Genomic DNA, 17,604 nt, shown 5'->3' with positions numbered 1-17,604 from the left:
ATTATTAATAATTAATATTCAATAATAATAATTAATATTGTATTGATGATAATAATTTATTATTTTGAATAATTATAATAATAAAAATAATTATAATAATTATTAATATTAATAATTATTAAAATTTATTATTAATAATAATAATTAATAATAATAATTATCAATAATAATACTTAATAATTCAAACTATTAAGAATTAATATTTAATAATATTATTAATTAATAATTTCTAATAATTATAACAATTCTTTCAAAATAAATAAATAATAATAATAATAACAATTCTTTCAAAATAAATAAATAATAATAATAACAATACAATTTCTTTTTATAAACATTTGATATTAGAATCACAATGTGTAGAAACATTTTATGTGGGTATTGATTGTTAGTTCATTGAGTTGAATTATTTTTCAAATCTTCTTATACAATTTAAGAATTAAAAAAAGAGGTTGTTTTCAAGTAATACTTTGTATATCATTATTATTTTAAGGGTTAAAAATATATGATTAAGACATATTTATAAGTAAAATTATTATTACTCATCAAATCATTTTATTTTAAAATTTTTGTGAAACAAATATAAGTAAACCATTGTCTTTTATTTTTCTACTATTAACATATGTTATATATGGTACACATTTATTTTGACACAATCGGGGTTGTCTGACTTCGTTCCTGGCCGTGTTGTGTCGGCGGCGGCTCAGCGGAAGCGGGACAAGCATGGGGCGCGTTGCAGGGCTATTGGCTATGGTTTTCTTCCTTTCTCCTTTTCTTCGTTGGGGGAATTAGAGAAGGATGCTATTGCGTTGCTGAAGCGGGTTCAGGCGTTCGCTAAGACTCAGGATATTGGTGCTCGTGCAGTTGCTCACATCTTCAGCAGGATCGGGTTCGCTATAGCTAGAGGGGTGGGGGCCTAGATTGTATCTCGGCTCCCTACCAATTTCTTGTAAATTGATTGACTCTGTAGGTTTTGTTTTTTGATAATAATAATAATAATAATTCGTCTCAGGGGGTGCAGCAGGGTGATCCCCTTGGTCCTCTGCTTTTTGCTTTGGTTTTACAACCCTTGGTGTGTAAAATCAGAGATACTTTTGATGTATGTCTTCAGGCTTGGTATTTAGATGATGGCACTATTATTGGTGACACGTTGGTGGTGGGGAAAATTTTGCAGCTGATTATGGAGGAAGGGCCTCTTTTTGGGTTACATCTTAACGTGGACAAAACTGAAGTTTTCTGGCCTACAGAAGACCCCCGAAGCAGACTTTTGGGTGTCTTTCCACCTAACATTGCTCGACCTTCGCGTGGTGTTAAGTTGCTTGGTGGTCCTGCTAGTTCTGATTCTGGTTTTAGTAGTGAGCTTGTGATGCATAGGGTGACCAAGACCATTGCGCTTATGGATAAGGTTGCTACGCTGGATGATCCTCAGTGTGAACTATTGTTACTTAGGGCTTGTACCGGAGTTTCTAAACTCTACTTTGCGTTGCGTACTTGTCCCCCTAGTACTTTTGAGGCGGCTCAGCGCACTTTTGACGAGGCTCTTCGATCTTCTTTGGAGCGTATTGTTACTGCTTCAGGACCTGGGTTTGGCGATTGGCAGTGGCGGCTTGCCACTTTACCATTTGCGTTTGGAGGGCTTGGTGTTTATTCTGCAGGTGATGTTCGGCATTATGCTTTTCTTGCTTCTCGGTTGCAGTCTACTGGGTTGCAAACAAAGCTTCTTCGACATGCTGACATTGTTGGTCATGGTCGAGCTTTTGAAGACGCCTTGGGTTTGTTTAATGGCGTGGTGGAGTCTGATTTTTTAAGTAATCCTAGTGAGGTCGCTGCCCCAAAACTTATGAAGAAATTGGCAGATATATATTTCACGAAGGTTACCGAATCTGCAGAATCCACCTTTTCATTATCCCCTCGTCTATCAGCATTGTGGAAATCTCAGCAGGGAGATCACACGTCTGCTTGGCTTCGGGCCGTTCCTATTTCAGGATTGGGTCAGATTATGAATGCAAAGACTTATCGATGTGTATTATGCTACCGATTGGGTGTTCCGTTGTTCTCTGCCTCGACACCGTGCTCTGCTTGTTCAAGGGTTTTTCCAGGGGATATTTTTGGCGATCACGCGGTGTCGTGTGCTGGTATCGTGGGTATTAAACATAGACATAATGTTGTTCGGGATACCCTAGTTGATGTTTGCTATCGTTCTGGGATTTCAGCAAGGAAAGAGGTTGATATTGGGTTGTCTGGAGGGAACGGTGATGCCCTCAGACCTACTGATGTGTTACTTTATTCTTGGGATCGTGGTCGCGATGTCTGTGTTGATTTGACAGGATCTTCTCCTTTGACACAGTCAAGGTTATCTGACTTTATTCCTGGACGGGTTGTGGCTGATGCAGCTCAGCGGAAGCGGGATAAGTATGAGGCTCGTTGTCAGGCGATTGGATATGGGTTCATTCCCTTCTCCTTTTCTTCGTTTGGTGAATTAGAGAAGGAGGCTATTGCGTTGCTTAAGCGAATTCAGAGGTTCTCGACGACGCAAGACATTGGAGCACGTGCTGCAGCTCATATTTTTACTAGGGTAGGCTTTGCTATAGCTAGAGGAGTGGGGGCCCAGATTGTATCTCGGCTTCCCACTAATTTATTGTAGGTTGTATGACTTTTTGTTTTTGAGATAATAATAATAATAATAATAATAATAATAATAATAATAATAATCTGCTCGGATCGACTCGACCTGACTCTGCTCTGCTGTCTGCCAAAATCTTAAAAGAACAGGGCCTAAAAACTATGTATATTTTGAGAACTTGTGCATTATTGATGCTCTTAAAAAGCACCCCTCTCGCCCCCCATCAATTTTTGTCTCCCCTTTCATTTCCCCCTCCACCCTCCCCTTCGATAGGGTTTTAGCACAGAGAATAATTGAGTGAGAGTATTCAAAACTTTTCTCCTTCCGCAAATCCTTCGACTTTACAACCATGGCGAAACCAAGCCGTGGGCGCTCTGGCTCTTCATCTTCTCGGTCTCGCTCTCGCTCGCGCTCCTCTGGTTCCGCTTCTCGCAGCGTCAGCTCTCGCTCGCGCTCCGCCTCTCGTTCTCCTTCTCGCTCATTATCCTCGTCTTCTTCGCCTTCTCGTCGCAGTGCTAGCTCTCGCAGTGCTAGTCCCAGCGCTAGCCCTCCTCTTAAGCGCAAGATGTACTCGTTTCTCTTTCTCTCTCTTTGTTTTTGTTCAATTATAGGTCTTCGTTGCTGTTGCTACATTGAAATTGATGCATTACCAAATTTTGAAATGATTCTTTATTTTAGCGGTTTGTTAATTATGATTTTCCGAAATTACTAAATGTTTATAGTGTGTAAGTTAGGGTTCTTGAATTTGGCGATAATTTAATTTTTGTGTGAAAAATGCCTAATTTATTTTGTCCATATATTTGATGGGGTTTTGAAGTGAGGGAAATCTATAGCTTAGTTAGGGTTCTTTGAAGGATAATTTAGGATGAATTGTTACAATTTAGTATTTTTTTAGTAGTTAGAAATGCTAATCAAATATGGGTAACTTTTGGAATAGTAATTTCTTCGCCTTTTCATTTTTTAAAAACCGCCTAATTGTGTTAACAATATTGGTCTCTTAAGAAATTTCAACTAGTTAAGATGACCTGGTTAGCACGGTCTCTTAAGAAATTTCAACTAGTTAAGATGACCTGGTTAGCACATGAACCATTTATCAACGAAATGTGAGTTGTTTTTATAGTTTTGAACCTGTTGAGGCTTTCGTTTGCTGTTCTCCTCCCAATGCAAGGTTCCTTTTGTTTCTTGTGTTTGTCGTATCTATGCATCGTGTTGGGGAGGAGTAACTGGGTGTTGTCTGATGGGTGCAAATTATTGCTAGTGCACTAATATACCAATAAAGAGGTGGCTACATTGGTTTAGCATACGATATGAGTATAACTTATTTGTAAGGTGTAGTGTATGCTGGATATCTTTTATTGTATTTAGTTGGTAAAGTAGTATACCGCATAAAGTCAATTGCTGCTTTTAAAAATGAGATGCTTGCAAATAGTGTGCCATCTAAATTAATATAATCAACTGAAAATTTCCAGAATCAGCCCTAGCTGCTTAGGTTCCTAGTTAAAGCTGCACAATCTGGCCTCACGAGTACTAAGAATCAGTAGCAAAAATTGGAGACATTGATTTGAATGGGTTGGAGCTGATTCCTTCAATGTAGATATATATCAGTTAACCAAACTATGCATCAACTCATTAATTGAGTGGATTGGTATCCATTTACCTTTTGTAATTGATTTTTTGTTGTCTTGAATTCTAAATGAAATCCTCATGTCCCCTATGTATAACCTTAGTATACAGAACCTTATGCTGCAATGACAAGTAACTTTTAGTTTTGCCATTATTCAAAGTCTCAAATTTACAAATACACATCATGTGAAATCAATTCATTTTGGCTGAGCTAGTTGTCATTGGTTATGAATATTCTGAATGTTGATGGATGAATCAGAAGTTGTGTCCTCCTTATGGAGGTTGTTTGCAGGGTGGCTGTAAAGTGTTCGGGTCCTTTATAAGTGGCTTTGTTGAGTGTTTGGGTCCTCTAAATTCTGATTACATATCATATATATTTGAGCTTGAGTAAAAGATTTAATTAAAATCTTTCTATGTACCAATATGACAATATCTAGCTATAAACCCCCATCTTGTGAGTAGTTCCCTGTACCATATACTTTTTCTTATGAAACTCTTTAATGCTTCTGCAGTTCTCCAGATCCAACAAAGAAAGCTCGTTCTCCACCTCCACAGGCTAAAATGGCTTCTCCCCCTAGGTAAATTGTTGTTGTATATTGTATTAGATGGATAAAAAGATGCTTTTTTTTTTTTGTGGATTCATGTTTCTTTTTGGTTTTCAAAGTAGTTTCTTACTGGTAACTTGGCTCATAATGGCCACCTTGTCATTTTTGACATAAGCTTACAGTGCTTTATTCATTTTCTCTTTAAAGGAACTTTTCTTTAATGAGACAAGTTTTAGTACATTTAGCAGTTTTAGTGCCTGTACCATGTTGTGTTCGTATAAATTTGGTCTTTTGTGATTGTGATACTGCAATCCACCAAACATATCTCAAAGTGGCTCTGTGACATAGATATACGACTGGGGGTCTAGGGCTGCTTCTGAGAGGACAAAACCCTGTATGAAACTGATTCTTGCCAATGTATAAAAAAGCTCAAGGCACACTAAGGTGGTTTGGAGTTCCCCGCGCCTTAGGTGCGCCTCAGTGTGCCTCGTTGAAGTGAAGCACATATAATGAACAATAGGAAAATTTTCTGAAGAACTATTGTGTGCCTCAAGGGGTTTGCCTCTTTGTGCCGTAAGGTGTGCCTTCTCTGTGCCCCTCTGATGCGCTTTATCAAAATTGTTTCGCCTATACCTTAAAAAGCACTACGCATGACCCTCAGGACCCTTCTTCTCAGCACCTTGGCATGCTGTTTCAAACATTGGTTCCTAATTTTTTGTTTAAAATTGGTTAAGCTTAGGGTGTGACTTTGTGAGCTTCTCTTGTAAATATAGATGAAAGTTGTTTTTTTTTTTTTTTTTTTTTTTTTTTTTTTTTTTTTTTGTAATCTCACATCCACTTTTACATTGGGCTGCGGCAGCTTTTAATAACCCTGCATTACCGAAACTGGTCATGTAACATAGATATTGCAATTCTAACTGCTTCTGGGAAGACAAATCCCTGAATAAAATAGTTATTGCTTTAGAATGATGATCTGAATTTTTCTATGCTTATAGCTATACTATGGACCTGTACTTCAACTTGCAAATATATACTTTCTAAAAAAAATCAGAAACACAAGGACCTTGGTAAAGATTTTCCTTTTTCTCCATGCTGAAAATGTTGTGATGGTTTCTATCAAGATAACTTGAGAAAGTTTATTCTATTTTTTGAAATCACTTCCATTATATTATCCCCTCCTTTATTAGTGGTTGTTCCACTTGACTTTTTACTTTATTCACATGTACTCCTTTTACCATGTATTTTGTTAAAAATAATAAAAGTTATGATGTAATATTTTGTTTGGATATTTTAAAATTATTAACTTTTTAGAATTTATATTTGGAAAATTTGCCGGAAATAACACGACCTTTGAGTGATCTTCCATAAATAACACCACCTTTTGATTATTTCAAAATAAAACGACCTTTTACATACTTCCGCTATAAATGGTATAAAAAACCTACAACTTGTTTTACAGGTTACCCCATGACACATGTCACAATATCTTTGGTTCAATTATTTTTTTTACAATTTTGATTTAAAAAAACCTAAAAAATTAAAAAAAACTAAAAAACTATATAAAAATAAATAAATAAATAAAAAAAATCATGAAACCCCCTTTAATTTGCCCAACTCCCTCCCCTGTCCAAGTGCCCAGCCAGCCCCCTTTCACCGGGAACCACCACTCCCACCTGAAACCACCCTCCCCGGCCTCCCTTCCTAGTTTCTGACCCATCTCCATATTTCGTCCGTAGTTCCGGCGCTCCCCCTCTCTTTTTCCCGATTTCCGGCCACCCCTCCCATTCCTAATCCCGATTCTGGGCTCCCTCCCTTCCATGTTCCCGATTCCAGCCCTGATAAAACTGAAATTGATTCTTGAAACTCGTGTGATTAAGATGGAGAAGGGAAGGAAAGAGGTGGTAGGGGGTCGGAAATGAGGAAGGGAAGGGGGATCGGAAATGGAGAAGGGAAGGGGAAGGAGGCTGAAAATGGGTAACTGAAAAGGGAAGGGGGGCCGGAAATGATGACGGAAAAAGTGACGGGGGATCGGAAAAAGAAAATGGGGGCTAAGATGGGGTGGTTCCAAGTGTGGTGGTCGGTGGGGTGGTGATTCTGGTGAAATGAGGGGATGTGCAGGGGGGTTTATATTTATTTTTTTTTAATTTTAATTTTAAGGTTTTTTTTAAAGTTTTTATTTTATTTATTAAATCTAAATTGTTAAAAAAAAAAAATTGGCCAAAGATATTGTGACACGTGTCATGGGTACCTTTAAAACAGGTTACCAACCGGTTTCGTACCATTTATAGCGGAACTATGTGAAAGGTCGTTTTATTTTGAAATAATCAAAAGGTGGTGTTATTTATGGAAGACCGCTCAAAGGTCGTGTTATTTTCGGCAAATTTCCCTTTATATTTTAAGGTGATGAAAAGTATTGATTGTCAAAGTTGTGCGTTGGCAAATTTGTCCAATTAAAGGGAAACAACTATTATAAAACAGAGAGTATATCTTAAATTAGCCTTTACTAAATATTTATGACTACCCTTTTGTGTCATTTTCTTTGGTGAATTCTACCTTTCAAGCATAGTTGTGTTCTTGGTCACCAGATTCCTCCTGTTGTAAAAAAGATTAGAGGCAGTTCTCCTTGGCTCCTTGCTGGATGGCTGCTAGATGCTCATTCGTTGGTTTTGATGCTGTAGCCTTTTATCCCATGAACCTTGGGTTGCTAAGGTGGGAAGCTTTGGTGCGACAATGCAACATGTTGGCATCCTGAATACAGATTGGTGTTCTGTTAGCATCCATAACAAATCTTCTTCCCAGTATATGTGTTCTAACTTTGTACTTGAACTAAAAGTATTTAGCAGGTTTTATAGGCCTTTATAGGCCTTTGCTGTTTGTTATGGAGTATTATTAAGTTACAGCATCCTTCTTTTCCTAATAGTATTTTGTAGTATCAAATAGAGTAAGTAAAAGTTATTATCTTTATACTTTTCTTACGTCTGTCTCCTTCGTTTGAATTTTGTGATTGAGGGTGCTTAGGGCCTGTTCCGATTGACTGGACTCAGCTGAACTGAACTGAGCCGAGCTTTGTTGTTGTTGTTGTGGTGGTGGTGGTGGTGGTGGTGGTGGTGGTGTTGGTGTTGGTGTTGGTGTTGTTGTTGTTGTTGTTGTTGTTGGTGGTGGTGGTGGTGGTGGTGGTTGCCGCCGCCGCGGTGCTGCTGCTGTTGCTACTGTTGTTGTTGTTGCTGTTGTTGCTGCTTAAAAGAATGAAATTTGGCTTTATATCATTAGCAATATCATTAGACATAAATTAAGAGCTGAACTGAACTGAACTGAATTTCAACGGAAGAGAACAGACCCTTAGATTGCATATTCATCCAACTTTATTGTTTCCATCTCCCCATGTACCTATGTTTGATCTGATTGTTAGGATTTAATGCATCACAACATTAGCTATTTGAGTATCTTAACCTTTGTTTTTGGTGTCATTATGTACAGTTTATATTAAGTGATGGACCTGATGGTATTGCTCTTATTCCGGAGTAAATACAACTTATGCAAGATGCTATTGCATTTTGCTGCTTACCTAGATGTTTTGCTTTTTATTTTGCTGAAAAATAAAATAAAATAAAATAATAGCTGTGTACATCTGTATCATTATTTTGAACTCAAATATGATTCAGTTCACAAAATACATTATTTTGATGATGTCATTTGACTGCTCAATTCAGAAAACTTACAACAATTCCAGAGTCTAAGGTCCTCTACATCAACAAGCTCACAAGGAATGTTAATGAAGGCCACCTTAAAGAAATTTTTGGTATGTACCTTTTGAACTTCTTTCTTTTGATATACATTGCTGTCAATCAGAACTCTTTTGACCTGGAAGCACATACTCAGTGTTTAAATAAATTAATTTGGGAAATCATTGGCTATTATATTCTGTTTGCGCATGTAATATTGCAAGTTTTCTTGCGTTATTTTTGCCAATTACCTAATAAGCTGTACCCTCATCCCCCTCTCTCTTGTTTACCTATAAGATTGGTTGGTGTCCTTGGTTGATGCAGATTTATTTTAATATTGGGAAGATAGCCTCTCGTTTTTTTTTTAGTTTTAAAAATAGTGTTGGGCTCCTTTGGGCGATTTGCGTGGATAATGTTAGTGTAAATTTTCCTACAAAATCAAATTTAACTTCTGGTTTCTTAGCTGTGATTTAATTGCTATTGGATTGCCTTTGTTTCTCATAGTTCTGAACACTTTCCAATATCATCCATTTAATTTTTTTTTATGAAACTTTCTCATCATCCCATATTTGACAAACTCTTGTTTCTTCCCTAATCCCTACCCGTATTACCTCACAATATATACATTCCACTCATTCTCTCTTACTTTATCCATCTGTTTCTTGCACCCAACCACCTTCTTACAATCTCTCCTACTCTATTTACCTTTTTCTTACACTCACTCACCACATTAACACTCTTCAAATTCCTTATTTGGGTGCAAAAATTAAATTTTAAGAAGTTTAACAAGTACTTGACAATGATCTTATCATTGACTTGATCCTATGGTATATGCGGATTTATATACTTCCTCTATCCCTATATAGAAGCTCAATTTCTCCCAAACGTGGGATTTAAGAAGAGGAATTGCAGTGGGGTATTGTTGAATGAAGTGATTAATTAAAGAAGGTAGTGAGAATAGTTCATTAGTTTTAGGGGAAGTGAGAAAAATTAGTGGGGCAAGAGGGGTTTGAATGTTTTGTTAATTAAAAGTGAAAATTAAGCAGGTTATTAGATGATTGACCCCCACCCAATTGAGAAGTGGGGCTGTAGAATCAGTTTGGCAGAAATGGGGACTTTTATTTTGGTATGGAGGGAGTACGTAAAATGATTGACCTAGGGGAAAGAGTATTTTTGAAAAGGTGATTTTTTCTCTGGATAGCTGATATATTTTTTTCTGTCCTGTGATCACTATGATAATTGAATCTTGTTGGTGTTTCTTATTGATAAGAAACATATGAGACCCGTATAGCTAGCTATTGACAACTGCTCTCTAGTAAGCACTGGATTATTATGTTTCTTGTTGCATATTTAGAACATGGATATTGTATGGGATGCATTTGTCCTTTGCTATTTTGTTTATAATCTGATAGGTTTTTTTCCCCCCTCCATGTCTTGACTTAATAATGCGTTCCTATGTTTCTGTTTATTGGCAGGTATCTTTGGTGAAGTTGTAACTGTAGAGCTGGCTATGGATCGAATTGTAAGTTATTGTTTTCCGTTTGTTTTTTTGCAAGACAACTAGACAAGCTCTCCTGCCTTTGCTATCTAACTTGGATATGCTGATGTATACAGGTCAATCTTCCCAAAGGATATGCATATGTGGAATTCAAGACACGAGCTGATGCTGAAAAAGCACAATTGCACATGGATGGAGTATGTTTACAACTCAGCGGACTGATGTCTTAGATCAAATCGTTAGTTGCTTTATTAACTCGTATTTTAATGCAGGCTCAAATTGATGGGACTGTTGTTGTGGCACAATTAACCCTACCACCTAGTGAAAAGGTATCACCCACCAAAGCTGCTGCTCCACCTCCCAAAAAAGACGCTACCAAAAATGAAGGGGTAGATGCTGTGAAGGATGGACCAAAGCGGGGAAGAGAAGGTGCATTCTAAGAAAATATTTTAATAACTTGGCAGTTATATTTCAGTAGATACTCATTTAAAACTTTTGAATGTTCCCAGCTTCTCCACGTCCTAGGAGATCTCCTGTTGGCCGTAGAGGGGGTTCACCTAGAAGAATGAATCCTCCACCTCGTCGTCGTGGAGATTCTCCTATTCGTCGAGAATCTCCTTTCCGTCGAGGTGAATCACCTAAAAGAAGGCGTCCTGTATCTCCGAGAGGAAGATCTCCATCTCCATCAAAGCGACCAAGATCTCCTGTGAGGTTAGCTGCTTGCTATTACTTTTGTTATATAATTGCTTGAATGCTTCCAAGTACTAATGGATCATTTTGAATAGGGGTTCTCCGCGCAGGGTGCGAGGAAGTCCTGTTCGTAGACGATCTCCCTTGCCTCTACGGCGACGGTATGTAATGTGGATTACAAATTTTTTATTGAGCATATTGTGCCCTAATATAGGAAAGCAAATGGTAGTAATACTGTGTAAAACCCTAAATGTACAGTTCTGTAGTTCCAAAATTTATATTGTCCGTTACTGTGTTGTTTATGAATGACCATATATAACACGTCTTTCTTTTGTGAATTTTGTAAATGGTTTTTGTGGATTTTTTGAATGGTCAAACTCTTTCAGATTTGATTACAATTAGCTTTAAATTATTTCAGAAAAATTACTTTTGTGGGTGCTATGTGGCTAATCTAAGTACAGCATAGGTCTTTATTACAATTACAATTAATTTCTCTTTCTTTTGCTAATATATTGTGATGGAGTCTATTCTATACTAAGCCTTGAAGTTGCCTAAACATTGTGCCAAATGATGAGTGTTACCCACTACTTAATTGATTGTGGGTGTGTTAAATACGACATTATGCCCTTTAGAATGTAATTAATTAAACTGAATGCAGCACCTTCATTTTTTAGTGGTCCAGAGGCAATGTTCTGGTTGCCGTTGTCCGGCATGCCAGTTATGTACCGAGAATTGTAGGTTTCCCATGTACTGAGTATTGATCTGAGGATGGGCTTAATGTCAAGTATTGACTCTTTTGAGTGATGAAAACATGAGATGGCCTGAGGATTAGTCATGACTTAAAGATGGATATTTTTAAATGTCTTAAGTTATGTGAAGTTGGCATTTCTTTCTTAAGGCGGAAATAGATCAAAAATCTTTTTATAGAGGAAAAGATGTTATTTTTTCCACCTCCACTTGTGCGTGCATGTGGGTGAGCATGAAGTTACTTTTCTGCTCTACTCCATATCTGATGCTTCATTGACACTTTTTAATGAGTTTTCAAGCCTGTTTGTGCTCTCAATGCGATATACAAATTCACCATCTCTGTACTGCTGTGTGGTATGCAATGCTATTGATTTGGGGAATGGTCCATTAAAAGACAATCCATGCATCTGAGTGAATGTGATCTTACTGATTGATTGCAAGGTGAAGGTCTTTATTGTTGATTTGTATACTATTCTAGAAGTTAGCACGGACCCGTGTTTTTTGACTGATTCATTTTTGTTGCATTGAGCGCTCATAAAAATACCTTGCTAAGACATTGTTTAAGGGTTAGGGTAATCAGGATTCTTTTATGTGCGGTGAGTATGGACTATGGAGCTTATAATTATGGACACATGGTTTTAATTAACTGGCAATTCTGCCAGTGGCATTGCCCATAATGCGTTGCTCAGAAAGTCAGAAGGGATTATCTGGTAGACTGGTATTGATGCTCCTTTTAGATTGTAAGTACCTATTTTAAGCTTGGTTAGAGAATTTAGGTTTTCAAGACTTTCTTTCCTTCAAAAAAAAAAAAAAAAAAGAAAAAAAAGAAAAAAAAAAAGACAAGGTTGATTCAGTTCTTCCACTGGAATCTATATATTTTAATTTTATGCTTAAAGTACATTGTACACTTTCAAAGTATAATCTGGTGTTTCTAAAGTCAGAGGATTTAGACTTACCAAGCTTTCAGTTGAACCTGTAGGCCCGCATGTTGAATGTCTTTTGGGCAACTACCAAGATTGTGATACTTTGTTGCTTTTGTTAGTGATTGAGTCACCTTTTTAACCATAAAATATATCTGATTTCCATGAGATACTTGCATGTTAATATGGTCATATTTTTAAAATTTGAAGTTTTAGATCTGTTGCATAGAGTTCAGATGTGCCTATGTTGTATCATGGGTGCTGTTTAGCTATATTTTTCTTTGTCCATTGTCTGCTAATAATATGATGTTCAATTCTGTTTCTGTCCTTCCGTGATTTGCTCTTTTACTATGTGAACTCTTAATTCTTGTATATGCTGGGGTTTTGTTTTTATAATTAATTTAATTTGCTTTTATTTTGTAGTGACTGAGTCACCTTTTCAATGATAAATAATACATTTAATCTGCTTTCCATGAAAATCTTGTATGTTAAAGTGGTTATATTTTAAAATATTTGAGTTTTGGATTAGCAGAGTTCAGGTGCCTATGTTTTATCATGGTTGCGCTTGGTGATAATTTTTCTTTGTGCATTGTCTGCTAAAAATAAGATGCTCTATTCTGCTTCTGCCCTTCCATGATTTGCTCTTAGTGAACTGTTAATTCTTGTATATGTTGGGGTTTTTGTTTTTATAATCAGCAGTGGAACTGATTTATTATATGTGATTCAATTTTTGCAGCTCGCCACCTCCTAGACGAGCTCGAAGCCCTCCTAGAAGGTCTCCTGTTGGGCGTAGGCGTAGCCGCTCTCCTGTTCGAAGGATTGGCCGTTCACGCTCAAGATCACCCTCACCGCGGAGGTAATTAGAGTTTGTAAATTTTCATGTTTTATTTTGTTAATTCGCATGGACGTGTGTACTACTACAGTTTTCAAAATAAATTGGCAAATTGTATTTTTGCGCCTTGTTTTAAAAAAAGTTTGAGAAGATTTTGAGCTGTTTAGATGTGGTGAATTAATCACTGTTCTCCATGACCTCGCTGTCACAATTTCGTGGGATGCTAGGGATTTTTTGATGTATTGCAAAAGTTTTGTCCCACCATTTGCAACTGAAGACTGAAGTTCAGTTTTCTTTGCCATAAGATTGATGCTCTTAAATTTTCTATTCTTGGAAGGCAAACTTATCTACTGTGGTACCTCTGCTGATGGGCTTTTTTAGTTTCCTGTGCTTGCATAATTGCATATGTAGCGATAGATTTGTTGAAATGATCCCTCTGATTAAAAACCTGTGGCTTTGGAATAGTTATTTGGGTGAACAAGGATTTAAGTTCTGAAAAAGCTTTCTTTGAACTGTTATTTGAGGCCTGAGGTGCTCACTAATCTGTGAACAAAATAAAATTTAGGAAAAATTGTCGGGAATAATACGACCTTTCACCTTTCTTCCAAACATAAAACAGCCTTTTGATCATTCTAAAATAAAACGACCTTTGACACATATCTGCTCAAAATCGAACATGATCGGTTGTTAACCTGCATAATAAGTTTATTGTGACACATCGCGCATTGTAATTGGTCACAATAAACTTATTATGCGCGATGTGTCACAATAAACTTATTATGCAATAAACTTATTATGCAGGTTAACAACCGATCAGGTTATCAACCAAATAACCCCGACAACCCCCACCCTATCACCAGTCACTAGTCACCACTACCACCTCACTCATCCCCCCACCATCACCCTTCAGCAGCCATGAAACCCCCACGCCCACCCTCCATCTCCCCAGCCAACCGGTGGCATAATAACCCAATCAACCAAGCAACACTGCTTCAATTCACTCCTCATCCAACATTAGCAGCAACAACTACTTACCACCACAACAAACACCTCGTCTCACCGTAATTCAAAACTCTGACACGAAGCAGCAGCATATCGCACACACTGCAACCTGTGCTCACCCAGCAGCCACACAGCAAGCTCATCGTCCACCACCCACCACTTCTATCACGGAAGCTGCAACCCAAACCCCAACCTCGGCCACCACTGCCCCGTCTCACCCAGTCACTCTCCGACGGCAAATCCTCAATGCAACCCAAAATTGCAGCAATCTGCAGGCAATTAAGCTCCGAAACCCGACCTTAATCCTTAAACCCCCAGCAAAACATCGACGAAAACCATGAAATTGAATGGGATTAAAGAGGGAGGTGGAGGGGAAAGGGGCTGTACAGGAAGGGGAGGATTTTTTTTTATTTTTATTTTTATTTTTATTTTTTATTTTTTTATTTTTATTTTTTTTAACAAAATTAAATCATTTTTTAAAAGTAAATTTAAAAAAAATAAAAAAATTATAATCAATCACAATACGCCACATGTCCAGTTTAACTTGTGAAATAGGTAACCGGTTATTTATCCTATTTATGGAAGATGTGTGTCAAAGGTTGTTTTATTTCGGAATAATCAAAAGGCTGTTTTATTTTTGGAATATCAGTGAAAGGTCATGCTGTTTTTGACAATTTTTCCTAAAATTAATTATAAGCCAGCTATAAGATTTTTTAATTTGTTACTTTTAGGATAGGCCATCCAAGAAGGAATTTATTATTTTTTACCACACCATTTTAACTTCATTATCCCTGAAACAATATTTTAAAAGGACATTAAAATACATATATAACATTTTTTAATAATTTTTTTTTTTCAGTATTTGTTGAGGAAAATTATTGGTCAATATCTGCCTTATAAAATTAAATTCGTTTCTTGTGAAACATTGTTGTAAAGGAAAAATAACTATTTGTGGGCTACTTACATGACTGCCATTTCCATATAAGCCTTTTTATTGATGTTAATCTTTGCTTGCTGTCATGGTTGCTTTGTTTTACAGAAGACCACCATTGAGAAGAGGAAGGTCATCTTCAGGCTCTCCATCTCCAAGTCCAAGAAGGGTATGTTAGGTGTGATATTCTAGTGATTTTAAATGTAAAATTAATAGTCACATATCTCATGGTTGTATCTTTCTTTCACAGGGTCCAAGGAGGGTATCAAAGAGTCCTAGAAGGTAATATATCTTTTTCCTTTATTGAAGATAAGGTGTTAAACTTATGTGCCTCTCCATGTCAGAAATTCATCAATTATGTGCCTGATGAGTAATAGCCAATATATTTGGATCATCACATTTTTTTGACAAAAGAAACCAGTTGTGGGATACACTCCATCTCAGACTGAATGTATATTTTACTTATGGATTTGGTTTACGTTGCAGGCCCTTGAGAGGAAGGAGTAAGAGCAGCAGTCAAAGCCGAAGTAGCAGCGGATCCCCTCGTAAACCATAAGCTTCTGATGTTATATGGAAGTTGTCCGTCAAAAACTTTACATACTAAGCGTGAGGTGGTTGATTAGAACCTCTTTTCATCAGCAGACTGCCGCTTTGTAATTTGTGTTAACTTGTTCCTTTTGATATCGACTATTCAGTACTTGTTGCTGTAAACATATTTGCAGTTTGTACTGGCTAGTGGCTAGTGCGGATCTGTTTTGATATGTTTATATTACCGTAAAGTGCTACTGAATCTTTGCTTAGCTTAGTGTTATACTGTTATTGAATGATAAATTAGGATTGCTCAATGTAAGTTTCACTAGTTGCATTTATGCAGACCTGCAGTGTTGGCAAAAGTGGATGCGAAATTTAGTTGCAAGATGACCTCATGAAACTGCTATTGGTTAATATGGAGAAAGTACAAGTTTATCATTTTCATAGCAAACTTGTAAATAAACAGCCTAAAATGTGCATTGCTTAGCAAGTTTAGTCTTAAGTCTTAAGACTCAGATGTGACATCATTTTTTGTGATCCTCATTGAAAATGATGTTATCAATTTTTTGTTAAGATTCACTAAGACTTAATTAAATTTATTACTTTAGCCTTAAGACTTAAATATATGACATATTATTTTTTTTCTCTTTATATTTTCTATATAATAACAATATTAATGAACAAAATTTAAGGTGGGTCTCAATCTTAAGTCTTAAGTTGAGTCTTGGAATTTTTATCTGACTTGAGATTTAAGAAGAAAACGGGGAAAATGTTAAACACAAGTCTTAAAATTCAAGACGATGATATCACACCAAGTATTATAAATTTGCTCTTATGTTAAATTGCAAATGAGTGGTTTTACCATAAACAGTACACATTATTAGTAAAACCGTTAATGGTGTTATTTGATCTACCATAAAGAGCTTATAGTTTTGGCCATTTATTTACAAGTTTGCCATTAATGTAAACAACCCGTGTTAATCAAAAAGGTCAACTGGGGCATCCTTGTGTATGTGAATCGATACGAGGCAAACCTTTAGTGCTTTGTAGATTTCAAAGTACTGAGTAGATGGGTAATAAGTAATAAGTAATAAGCAAACAACTTAGGGTTCGTTTGGCATTGTTGCGGTTTTCAGTTTTTTGGTTTTTTGTATTTTAAAAGTGTATGATATATGTCATATAATGAATAAAAAATTAGTCAAACTTATTAAAATCATGCTAATTTTGAAAACCGACAACTAAAAAGTGAAAACACCTTTTTCTTGTTTCCTGTTTTTGGTTTTTTGTTTTAAAAAAACAGAAAACTCAAAACAAAAAACAATGCCAAACAAGCCCTTAGCAACGAAGATTAAATTTGATAAAGGTGTTTATTTATTTATTTATTTTTTTAACTTGATTATTGAGCATGTTTAAATTGATATATCAACCAACAATTTCCAACTGAAAAAAAAAAAATTAAAATTGCGTACCTAAGATTCATGTTTATTTGGAATTAGGGACTAATAAATATTGAATAATTTGATCATTTCATGTTTACTCTATGTTAGTAACAATGTCTATCTAAACCTTAATTTTTATTTCTGAAAAAAAAAAATGATATATCGAATTAGCATTTGGATATGTGGAATTCATTTCAATTCATTTTTGTAATTGAAATTCTAAAATTCAAATCAAAATTATTTGTTTGGGAAGTATGATGATTTCAATTTAGGATTTCAAATTTTAATAGTTGTTACGGAAACATAACAATTTCAAATCTAGTATTCAAATTCTACTAGTTTGAGTAACAATGAAATTTCAAATTTCTATACATTCAAGTTCTAATCTGACTCTGATTATCGATATTGGAGCGAGAGTTAGAGGATTTTTTTAATTTTTTTTTTACTGACCATGGATCGGGATTCTGCTAAAGTTCTCGATTGGTTTGTGCCGGGGGATGC

The 17,604-nt window shown here is 36.2% G+C and overlaps 1 protein-coding gene across 2 annotated transcripts; it reads left to right on the top strand.

The window, feature by feature from the left end:
• Nucleotides 1–2,851: 2,851 nt before the first annotated feature.
• Nucleotides 2,852–16,049, top strand: LOC145556069 (uncharacterized). Of its 2 annotated transcripts, none has more exons than XM_081617743.1 (12): nt 2,852–3,190; nt 4,759–4,824; nt 8,502–8,590; nt 9,989–10,035; nt 10,128–10,208; nt 10,284–10,440; nt 10,521–10,722; nt 10,812–10,862; nt 13,105–13,224; nt 15,242–15,302; nt 15,384–15,415; nt 15,620–16,049. In XM_081617743.1, the coding sequence occupies exons 1-12, from the start codon at nt 2,973–2,975 to the stop codon at nt 15,687–15,689; spliced, it is 1,194 nt and encodes a 397-aa protein (XP_081473869.1). In that variant the 5' UTR covers nt 2,852–2,972; the 3' UTR covers nt 15,690–16,049. The 2 variants fall into 2 exon arrangements, with proteins under 2 accessions (XP_081473869.1, XP_081473868.1); XM_081617742.1 differs by having other exon boundaries at nt 10,797–10,862.
• Nucleotides 16,050–17,604: the final 1,555 nt, after the last annotated feature.

Source organism: Chenopodium album, chromosome 8, assembly GCF_948465745.1.
Source record: "Chenopodium album chromosome 8, dcCheAlbu1.1, whole genome shotgun sequence".
Lineage (NCBI taxonomy): Eukaryota > Viridiplantae > Streptophyta > Magnoliopsida > Caryophyllales > Amaranthaceae > Chenopodium > Chenopodium album.
The sequence above is the reverse complement of the archived record's forward strand: the minus strand, read 5'-3'. Positions and strand labels throughout refer to the sequence as shown.